Raw genomic sequence first — 12,577 nt, forward strand, 5'->3', positions numbered from 1 at the left:
TTTAATATTTAACTAATTAATATTGCATATGAATTGTAGATGAAAGTGAAGATGTTAAGACAACCTTGTCACAAGCGGATTCAAATGTGTTTGATGAAGATGATGTGTTGGATATCTCATAAGCATCATGAACGTTCTCTTGAATAGTTTGTTTTAAGTTTTGACTTTTAGTGAATGAAATATAGTCCTGTCTTTTACTTTTTTAGTATTTATTGTGATATATTGGAACAATATAAAAAGTTATTAAGTTTTGCGAATTTTTTTCAATAAGATATTTTTTAACTTTTAAATAATTATCTTTTTTTAGGTCAGAACTTAAAGAAAAAATATAAAATTACATTTTTAAAAATGATGGGCTGACCCGTGGGGGCCCGCGACCCATATAGAATTAGGGTAGGCTGACCATTATAAGACCCATCAAAATAATGGGCTAGCCCAGCCCAGTCTATCAATTGCTAAAGCCCACGTGAGCTCGGCCATATTGACATCTCTGACCACACTGGTAGGATACATTTCCACTTTTTATTCACAGTCCCGCAATAGCACTGAGTTGTAAGCTTTCTAGCATTTCTTCATGGTTATTACGTAGCCACGTGGCTTTGTAATGAAAATGTTGTCTTATGTGTTGTCCCGTATGGATTGGGAGCAGCTCATTCTTTCACTTTATGGACACACTATGCTTTAGTTGGCTAGTAAAGAGCAAGAAAAATATTGGGCTGGCGTGCACAATAAAGTTGGTATATACTTCAACTCACATTTTGCAAAAATTAATTTTGTTATTTTATTTTTGTATCTTGAAGTGGTCAAAATTAGTCAGTTTGAAGTTAATTTTTAAACTAGCCAGTATAGATGATGATTCTGGTATTAATTATAGTTAACCGTTGGTGATTAATCTTTAACTATCCGTTAGTGAGTTGTTAATCCTAAACTAGCAGTTAATCCTCTACCTATATACGTACTAGGGGTGTACAAATGAAACCGACAAATCACACCAACCCAATAATCTCGAGTCAAATCGAGAAAAAAAACCAAATATGGTTTGGTGTTGGGGAAAAAATCCCGACCATATTTGGTTTGGTAAATAAAATCGAAACCAAACCAACCCGATATTATATGTATATAAGTTTTAAATATATTTAATACATAAAATATTTATTGTAGTGTAGTTTATAAATATTTCTTAAGCTTTTTCATAGATTTATCGTTTAACTTATTATTTCAAGCTTGGACTTATAATTTTTGGATGCTCCAATAAGTTTATAGTCCATAAATGTTAGGAACTCAAATAAATCCTAAACTAAAGTCAAATTAGTATTAATCCTAATAAAAGATATTCAACTCAATTGTACTATGAATGAAAATAGTGTTGGACATCTATTTTTTAGTTTTTTCATAGTTTAGATAAAATTCATAACTTATTTTTCTTTTAGTATTTAGTCATTTAAATAATACTCCCTCCGTTCTAATTTATGTGAACCTGTTTGACTGGGCACGGAGTTTAAGAAAAAAATGAAGACTTTTGGAATTTGTGGTCCTAAACAAATTAGAAAGGGCCAGAGTATTTGTGTGGTTATAAAAGCTTCTCATTAAGGGTAGAATTGTAAGTTTAAGCTAAATTGTTTCCAAATTTGAAAAGGGTCATTCTTTTTGGAACGGACCAAAAAGGAAATAGATTCATATAAACTGGAATAGAGGGAGTAGTACTTATTAGTCGCACTTATTTTAGCAACTTATTAGTAATTTTAAATTATGTTTGTTTTTATTATGGCTTATTAATAATACTTATTTTATGCAATTTTATTATCTTTATTGTTGAATATTTTAGTACAATGTCATGACTCATCTCATATTTATGTTATTTTATTGAAAAACACCTTATATACTTTTGTCTTACTAGGATTAAAGAAATATCTCGAGCACAAATTCTATGTTTTATGCTATGAAGACTTTATGGAAAAATAGACCAGAATATTCGAGAAAAACCGAGATGAAAAAATCCGAATTTTATTGGTTTGGCTTGATCTTTAGATTTAATAACCCCTCACAATTAGTTTGATTTGGTAATTGAAAAATCCGAACCAACTCGACATATGTACACCCCTAATATATACCATGTGTTTTGGAGCAAACGACATAAATTTTCAAAAACTCTTTCTTCCTCTTCTGCTGGGTTATTCTCTTATATTTTTATATTTTCTATTGTTTCAATTGGTAACTAGAAGAGCTTGTTGAATTCCGGAGGATATGTTTATTTTTATTTATATCACTATATTAGCGAAATATTCTTAAGGACAATGTCCCTGACACGCATCGACCTAACTCATTTTCTCCATAACCAATTTTTACAACAACGAACAAGTATATTCTTTTCTTTCTTAGCAATGATCAAAATGTTCTTCACTTTCATACTTTTTTCAATTCTTTTGGAGAGGAGTTGGCCCCATAATTAGTTGAAAAAGGGAAAGGAAAAAAAAGGAGTGAAATTTGAATATTTAAGTCACAGCCACGAATTTACAACTTTTATCTGGCTAGTTTGCTGGGAGTGGTCGCAATTACCCAACTTAGAATAGAACAAATATGAAAATTGAATAAGAAATCGTAGTCTCTCTCGCTAAATCCTTCAATGTACACTGAAAATAGCTCCTAAAGAATTAAGATTGTTACTGAAATAAAAGTAAACGAGCCACGTCCTCTTATTTTCATTGTCAATCCGCAACGACACAATTCAACATAGTTGGGAATTCCGAGCCGTTTATAATCATTCAAAGACTTCAAATTCCAGAATTTTCTAAATGAATAATAATTCAATAAATAAAATACTACAGTTGTAATGTTATGTGAACCAGTTCATCATTGCTTCTATGTTTGATAAATAACATAAAAATAATGACAATCACTTTTTTCCGGTGATATTCTAACTTGCACGCATTTAACTATTTCATCGGGCACTTTTTACTAAGAAAGATAAAAAAAAATACCTAGCGTTTTTGTTTTTATTGAGAGTTGAATTTTAATTTTCCATAGTTTTCATCTACTTCATGGTCCCTATGATAACACTTGGGTGCCAGTGCAGATTTAGTAGTAAGATTACATGTTGGTTTATTTTAGGAATTTTTACCTCTATATCAAAGGTTAACACCTTATTTATTTTAAATAAATACCATTTAAAAAAAATTATATTCTATAGATACCTTTTAATGTTTATAGCAAAATATCTAATTTTGGTTACCTCCTACCCCTAAGCCACTAAATACGCTATCAGTTACATTATTTTCTTTCTCTCTCTACTTTGATACATGTCATTCTCTTCCCACATTCCCTGAAAACACGATGTTTTGCTTGGTATACAACGAAGACTTCTCTGACTTTTCCCCTCAATTTTGTGCAAAACCTTATCGTCTACTCTATCTAATCCCCCCCCCCTCCCATGTTTCACAGATCTTTCTTAGAAAATACAGCCATCAAATAAAGTTTGTCAAAGAAGAAAGAGATCAATACTTTTCTTGATCCCTTTTCCAAATATTCAACCGATATCAACTTTATTAAGGCTAGTTTTTCTGTATTTGAAGTGAGAATTAGAAGTTGTAGGATGAACTGAGGAGCCAATTAATGGACTAGACACAAATGATGGAGGAGGGAAGGAGATGGGAGACGAATCCATCAAGTCACTTCTTGTTTCTTCTGTTGCTTGAAGACTTAACCCAAACAAGACTACCAAGATATCCAGATGTGTTTTTGGTGGTGTCGGTGAATAACGTGAATTCCTATGTCTATATCGTGCGGCGCCCCTGATTTTTAGTTGTGTGCTAGGGTTTTTCCATTCTTTTCATGTGTTCTAATGAGTTACAGGGATATTCGGTAAAGAGAAAGAGAGAGAGAAAGGCGAAAGAGTTGAGGGTTTTTGCTCGACGGCAGATTCGCTGGAAATTAGGGTTTGTTCTTGAACAAAGACGACAGAGTTTGGGGCTGAGCAATTTGATTTTCTGTTAATATATTTCAATGTATTTTCAACGTATCACGCTGTATTTTCATGTATTTCATTGTATTCATTGTCTTTTTTTATTGTAATTCAATATATCTCGTTGTATTCCATGTATTTCATTGTATTCACTATCTTTTTTTTCATTGTATTTCAATGTATCCCGTTGTATTCTATGTATTTTATTGTATTCACTGTCTTGCTATATACCATGAATGTATTCATATGTTTTTTTTTAATTAATATAATTTATGTATTCAGATGTATTATATAATTTTTCTGAAGATTGCTATGTTTTTGGGGTATTTTTCGGTTGAGAATCTTTTATATAACTGGAAATACAAAATTTGTGTGTTATAATTGAGTTTGTTGAGTTATATTAGGAGTCTATTATGTTAATAGATTCACTTTCCGTTTAAAAATAGTGTAATCCCCTGTTTTACGCCGTGAATACAGTCGAATACAATAATCTGTCCAGCTGTAATCTCATGTTTCACGCCATGAATACAGTCGAATACACTCGAATACAACAACTGATTAACTGGACTTCCCTGATTCACGCCTATTTTTGCTACTGTATTCATAAATACAGTATCTTAAATACATCTAATACATCTTATAAGAACAGAAAACGTATTTACAATCCGTAATATAGCAAATGATATCTATAGATAGCTAATTACCACTAAAAGATAGTGTTTTACGAAAATTTCTCTTCATTTTAACTCATAATTTTTTATATAAGCCTGAATTTATTTGGGTAAAGCCCATATTTAACAATGAACCCAGAACTCAAACAAGGTTATGAGCTCATTGGTTAGAATCAAAGTCTTGAACGAATTAAAATTTTGGATCTGCCTTCGCTCCACGTGGGTGCAAATTTAGGTACGACCTCTCTGTCAAATGATATGTGTTGTCTGCCGTGATTATTCTACCCTTTGAGTGTGTGAACCAAGGAAAGAAGCCAGAAAGCCACTTGTTTTCTTCCCTTCTTTTTCTCTTTTGCTTTTCGCATTTCTGAATCATCCTTTTTTGTCTTTCAAGCCAAACATAATAACTGTTAATTCCTTGAGTAGAATTACCTCGATGCACAAACCATGTGCAGGATTTATAGTGCTCTAGGATTCTATTGCCTCCACTAGATTTCAAGTTTTGCCATTGCACCAGTTATGACTAGAAGAATATCATCATGAAGCAAGAAACTCAAGTTTGTGTAGCAGTGCACAGGGCACAGTAAAAGGAATTTAAGTGAAACTTTTTGGCCAATTCTTAATTTGTAGAACAACAGCAACATATAGGGTAAGATCCTTCTATTTTCTTGCTAGATCTAAACATCTGACAAAAAAAAGACAGAAAAACGAATACTGTGCTTATGTTTGTAGAGAATGTTATTTGTCAGAAAACCTGAGAGCAACACTATTGCATACATTGGTAATTTGCTATACACTGCTTAACAAATATATTCATGCTGGAAAAGTCCAGACTAAGAAGGAAGACTGCAAAAATGAGCTCACTCACTTAGAAGTCTGAACAACAATAATATACAGTAAAAATGCATCACCTAAACACAATATACAGCCTCAAGGGTGAAGAATAAAAAATCAAAATAATATATGCAGAACCGTTACTCATGAAAATTCATGAGTCGTGGACAGTCTAACTTGCAGCCGCTTCTACTGTCCCCTAAGAAACATCTTTTAGCGCATCCAATAAGAATCGTCCTATTTCAACAAAATAGATTATCGTCAAGAAAAAAATGTTAGAAATCCCTAGCAATAAGCTTTCACTGGCAACCATCAAAAGCTATATATTTGTCGACATTGATGTTTCCAAAGAAAATATGATTAAAAAAAGAACTTAGGATCACAGCTTGCTTTCTTGATTGCTATAAAAATGTACCATGTATATAGTCCTTTCGTATCACCAAGCTACTTACTGATGCATCACACATTCTGTACTATTGCTGCAAGTCAAAGTCTAAGATTTACTTCTTATGATTTATTTCACTTCTGGAAGACGCGAATATCTACCACTAATATCTCAATTATGCAATATCTGATTCTACAAGCCTGAGTTATTATTAAATTTATGTAAACAAATTAAAAATATGAGAGAAAGAAGCACTAAGGGAAATTATAGATGATATTTGTATTGGGGAAAAACTGAGTCTGAATATTGAAGATGACGTGTCATGACACGTGGACTGGTCAAAAGGTCAAAACGCAATAAATAGCCAAGAGGCACGGGCGACAACAAATATGGGGAGAAGAAATCAACATAGGTGTGGACCGTTACTCAAATGGCACGAGCCTCGTACCTATTCGAGTCATTTAAAGACCGAAGATCGGAAGAAGTTGAAGATACGAATCTGACGACGTAAAAGAGTCTAAATACAACATTAAATATCAAATACGTTAGAGAATTTGAATTAAATAAAAATAATTATGTGACGTTTCTTTTAATATCATTTATTGCTCATAATTGCCTCATTAAGACAAAAACATTACACCTTCTCCTAGAATCAACTATAAAAGGAAAAGGACTCAACATCTGTAGACACACGAAATATTATTGAGATTACACTGAAATACAAAACTACTTATTACTTTATTATTCTCAGAAGTCTTCTATTATTTTCGTCTCCAGATTATTAGTAACCCGAATTTCTCTTTATTTCTAGCTTTGATCAAAGACTCAGATTTTTGGTTAAACAAATTAGTTCCGTTACCGGGAATCTGATAATCTTTTCTTTTAAGCTACATTCTATCCGTTGTTATCATCATGTCAAACAACAATAACAACAACAACAATAATAGTGAAAACACCTTGGGAAACCATGAAAATCAAATCCATCAAAATCAAGGAGATTTACAGAACATTGACGTGGTTCCCTCCCCTCAAAATTCACCAAGTCAATCTCGTGAAGGCACTCCTGCTCCTGAATCTCGTGCTGATCAACAAGAGCAATCTGAACATTTTGAAGGGGCAGATGAAGCTTTACAAAAAGTAATTGATGCACGGGTTAGCAAAGCTCTTCAGGCTCTAGTTAGTCGATTACCTGTTGCACCACCCACACCTACGCCAAATAATAATACATTGGAGAATCCTCGTTCTAGCCTTGTTAATTCTGGAAATGGAGGAACCCTCAGTGAACCACAGGAAGGAGAACCAGGTAATTCAAATAATTCTCATTTGCAAAATTTAGTACTAACTTTGCAGAAACAGCTTAAGGAACAGAATGAGCGCATCGAGCAAATCCCTGGAGTTCCCCCTGTAATCAAAGGAGTGGATATGGATAAATACTCACAACAACCTTGGAAACCAAGTGCTGCTCCCCTTCCAATCCCTAAAAAGTTCAAAATGCCTGACATCTCGAAATATGATGGCACAATAGACCCACGTGATCACATAACTGCATTTACTATAGGTGTAAAAGGCAACGACTTGACCAAGCAAGAAATTGAATCAGTGTTGGTCAAGAAATTTGGAGAAACACTCACCAAGGGTGCATTAACCTGGTATTCTCTTTTACCTAAAAATTCTATAAACTCTTTTGTTGAGCTTGCAGATTCTTTTATTAAAGCACACTCAGGAGCTCAAAAGGTTGAAAAAAGAATGGAAGACATTTTCAAAATTAAACAAGGGGACTCAGAGTTGCTTAGAGATTTTGTTGATAGATTCCAACGTGAGAGGATGACTTTACCTCGTGTACCTGATAACTGGGCTGCAATAGCTTTTTCAAGCAACTTAAATGACAAAAGTTCAGAAGCCACGAGAAGACTTAAAGAAAGCCTTCGAGAGTTCCCTGCAACCACGTGGAACGACGTTTATAACAGGTATAGTACGAAGTTGCGAATTGAGGAAGATATCGTACCTCAGTTTCATCATGAAGAAAGGAGCAATTCCAGGAGATCAGAAACCGAAAAAAGATCAGGTAAAAACAGGTACGATCCATATATGGGACCTACAGGGAAAGACTCACGGTCAAAGCAGGATAGTCAACGATATGATCAAAAATCGAGGAACAGGGAATCTGGTTCTTCATGAAGGTTCAGAAATGACCAAAACAGATAAGAGTCACGAGATGATGACAGAAGTTTAAAGGCAAGGTTCGGTGGATATAACTTTAATGTCACTACCTCCGAGCTCGTAGCTGTTTTGAGGAGCATAGGAGATAAGGCACGATGGCCAAAAGAGATACGGTCAAATCCAAATAGACGCAATCCAGACCATTGGTGCGAATTCCACAATGATTACGGGCATAAAACTTCAGAATGTAGATTCTTACAAAGTGAAGTGGATCATCTATTGAAACAAAGGTATCTCACTGAGTTATTTAGTAAGAAAAGTAAGCAAGCTTATATGAAAAATAGGCAAGAGCCACCAAAACCACCAAAGCCCCCTTCACCCAAGAGAACTGTGAATGTTATAAGTGGGGGAGAAGATATTCACGGTGTAACATAACGACTTCTAACAAGGTTTCTAAAGTAACGATAACACACGGGAAACGGGTACGGCAGGTTTTAGAAAACGAAAGTATTTCTTTCGATGATGCAGATACCGAAGGAGTAATGACCCCACATAACGACGTACTGGTAATATCTTTACTTGTACATGATACTAATGTAAAACGAGTTTTGATTGATCCAGGAAGTTCTGTAAATATTATACTATTAAGGGTATTACGTGAAATGCAAGCTGAAGACAAAATGATACCTAAGGCGCATACCTTATCCGGGTTCGACAATTCAAGTATGGTAACAAAAGTAGAGGTAATTCTAACAACTTTTGTTGCAGGTGTTGTTAAAGAAACTAAATTTCAGGTAGTAGATATGGAAATGGCTTACAATATGATCATGGGGAGACCTTGGATACATGATATGGATGTTGTCCCATCAACTCTACATCAAGTTATTAAATTCCCATCACCGTGGGGAATTTGCCAAATTCATGGGGATCAGCAGACAACCAGGAGTATCAACGCTGTAACAGATACGAGCACCAAAAATAAAGAAAAATAGCAATTACAGGAAACAGTTGAAGGTATCAAGGATCAAACCTCAACTGAACAAGAAAAGACAGATTTAGACTCGAGACCTGATACAATTCAAGAACCTGAAGAGAATGAAAATATCAAAACAACAATTGAAGAGCTCGAGGCTGTGATATTATTTGAGCAATGGACTGAACGGAAGGTTTATGTTGGAGCCAATTTAAGCTCAGACATGTGAGGTATGTTGATTGAATTTTTAAAAGCTAACGTGGACTGTTTTGCTTGGTCCCATGCTGATATGACAGGGATACCACCGGATGTGATGACTCACAAACTAAATGAAGACCCATCCTTCATACCAGTAAAGCAAAAGAAAAGAAAGCAAGGAGCTTTCAAAAATCAGGTGATTCAAGATGAGGTCCAAAAGCTATTAAAAATTGGGTCAATTCGCGAGGTAAAGTATCCTAATTGGTTAGCAAACACAGTTGTTGTACCTAAGAAAAACGGTAAGTAGCGAGTTTGCGTGGATTATACAGATCTTAACAAAGCCTGCCCAAAAGATTCTTTCCCTGTACCGCATATAGATCAGTTAATTGATGCAACTGCAGGACATGAACTTTTGAGTTTTTTAGATGCATATTTGGGGTACAACCAAATTAAAATGGACCCCAGTGATGAAGAAAAAACTTCTTTCATCACAGATAGGGGGACTTACTGTTATAAAGTAATGCCCTTTGGTCTCAAAAATGCTGGAGCAACCTATCAAATGTTGGTCACCAAAATATTCCAAGAACATTTAGAAAAAACCATGGAGGTATATATAGACGATATGCTCGTCAAAACCTAGCATTCTTATGATTATATTTCTCATTTATCTGTTACATTTGAAATTTTACGAAAATTTAGTATGAGACTCAATCCAGAAAAATGTGCATTTGGGGTTGCCTCAGGCAAATATTTGGGTTTTCTCGTTTTTAACCATGGTATTGAGGTAAATCCTTCTCAGATCAAAGCAATAGAGGAGATCCCTGATATCCTTACGAGTAAAAAAGAAGTCCAAAGGCTAACGGGAAGAATTGCTGCCTTGGGGAGATTTATTCCCAAATCTTCAGAAAAATGTTTTAAATTTTTCTCCGCACTCAAAAAGCAAGATCATTTTGAATGGAACAAAGATTGCCAACAATCCCTTAGAAATTTAAAAGCTTACTTGTCAAATCCACCACTATTGGCAAAACCAAAGGAAGGAGAAAAGCTACTCATCTATCTGGCCGTGTCAGAAGTTACGGTAAGTGCTATTTTAGTCCGTGAGGACCAAGGTAAACAATCTCCTATATATTATGTAAGCAAGTCTTTACTAGATGCTGAAACACGATATCCACAACTAGAAAAATTAGCATTAGATTTGATCATGGCATCTAGAAAATTAAGACTTTATTTTCAATGTCATCCCATTGTTGTAGTTACTGCTTTTCCATTACGAAACATTTTGCATAAACATGAATTGTTAGGGAGGTTAGCAAAATGGGCTATAGAATTAAGTGAATACGAAATCATTTATCAACCTAGGACTGCTATAAAATCTCAAGTATTAGCCGATTTCGTAGCTGATTTTAGCCAGGGGATGCATTTAGAAGCAGAAAAAGAATTACAAGTTTTTAATGGTGCAAACCCGGGGACTTGGATTTTATTCACTGATGGTTCGTCTAATGTAAAAGGAGCAGGCCTAGGGATAGTTCTCATACTACCTACGGGTGAGACTATTAGGCAGGCTATAAAATGTCATTCTATAACTAACAATGAAGCAGAGTATGAGGCTGTAATTGTAGGTCTAGAATTGGCACGAGAACTCGGCATAACACAAATTATAATCAAGAGTGATTCTCAACTCGTGGTCAATCAAATGCTGGGGACTTATACAGCCAGGGAAACACGAATGCAAGAATATCTCGAAAAGGTATAGGAATTAATAAAGCAATTCCAAACTTGGAAGGTAATGCAGATCCCAAGAGATGAGAATGTGGAGGCAGATGCTTTAGCTAATCTCGCATCTGCAGCAGACGTAGCAAATGACGCAAATGCTTCAGTCGTACATTTATTTCATTCCGTTCTCGAACCTGATAAGAACGAGGTATATTTTAATCATTTAACATAGGATTGGAGAAACGAAATTATTGCTTTTTACAGCGCGGAACCGTGCCTGATGACAAAACAAAAGCTTATGCACTTCGCAAAAAAGCTGCTCGTTATTGTTTACATCAAGGAAATCTTTATCGAAAGATGTTCGGTGGACCATTAGCAAGGTGTCTCGGACCTTCCCAAATAGAATATGTGATGAGGGAAGTACATGAAGGACATTGTGGAAATCACGTAGGAGGAAGGTCGCTGGTAAAAATGCTGATTCGAGCAGGGTATTATTGGCCTAAAATGGAAAAAGAAACAAACAGTTTCGTGTCCAAGTGTGATAAATGTCAAATATACGGCAATAATATGCATAGACCAGCTGAGTTACTGCACCCTGTTATAGCCCCGTGGCCCTTTATGAAATGGGAAATGGATATCGTAGGTCCATTGCCATAAGCAAAAGGTCAGGTGAAATTTCTACTTGTACTTACAGATTATTTCATTAAATGGGTAGAAGCAGGAGCATTTAAACAGGTACGAGAGAAGGAAGTTAAAGACTTCATTTGGCGTGTGTGACAATGGTCCGCAATTCATAGGAGCTCAAATCACAGAATTTTTTCAAAGTTGGCAAATTAAAAGGATAACATCTACACCATACCATCCAGTGGGTAATGGACAAGCGGAATCCACAAACAAGGTCATTATCAACAACTTGAAGAAAAGGTTACATGATTCAAAAGGTAATTGGCATGAGGTATTACCTGGAGTATTATGGGCTTATCGTACAACGACAAAAACAAGCACGGGATAAACACCATTTCCAATGGTTTATGGTGTGGAGGCCTTAATTCCAGTTGAAATAGGAGAACCGAGCACATGGTACGTTCAAGCAACGGAGGAATCAAATGATGAAGAGATGCAGGTGAACCTTGATTTGCTCGAAGGAAGAAGAGAAGCTGCATTAATAAGAATGGCAGCACAAAAACAAGTAATTGAACGATATTACAACAGGAAAGCACGCCTCAGATTTTTTAAAATTGGGGACTTCGTGCTTAAAAAGGTGTTCCAATCTGCAAATGTTGCTAATTCAGGAAAGCTGAATCCGACGTGGGAAGGACCCTACAGAGTTCGTGACATTGCAGGAAAAGGAGCATACGAGTTGGATACAATGGATGGCAAGATTCTACCCTCACATTGGAATGATGTCCACCTAAAGAGATACTACTTTTGAGAAAGTACCCACGGTCAGGTTTCGCTATGTTACAATTTTTCTTGGAATTGTTAAAATTTTACTAACGATTTTAGATGCTAGGCAGAAACCCTTACCTGTTCCAAATGATGAGTCACGACCTACACGACAAAATGGAATATTCTAAAATTCCAAGCCCAGGGTTACAATTAATCTGATGGAAATACACACGGGTTAGGCAGTCTTCATCTTTAATCGCACCTCTGAGTCCCGTATGTTTTTCTGTTTTCAGGAA

The 12,577-nt window shown here is 35.3% G+C and overlaps 1 protein-coding gene across 1 annotated transcript; it reads left to right on the top strand.

Moving 5' to 3' along the window:
* The first annotated feature begins 11,916 nt into the window (after positions 1 to 11,916).
* LOC138885982 (uncharacterized) lies at positions 11,917 to 12,324 on the top strand. Its single transcript, XM_070167000.1, has 2 exons — positions 11,917 to 12,081; positions 12,154 to 12,324. Exons 1-2 carry the CDS (start codon positions 11,917 to 11,919, stop codon positions 12,322 to 12,324), a joined length of 336 nt encoding a protein of 111 aa, XP_070023101.1.
* Positions 12,325 to 12,577: the final 253 nt, after the last annotated feature.

This window comes from Nicotiana sylvestris, chromosome 2, assembly GCF_000393655.2.
Source record: "Nicotiana sylvestris chromosome 2, ASM39365v2, whole genome shotgun sequence".
Lineage (NCBI taxonomy): Eukaryota > Viridiplantae > Streptophyta > Magnoliopsida > Solanales > Solanaceae > Nicotiana > Nicotiana sylvestris.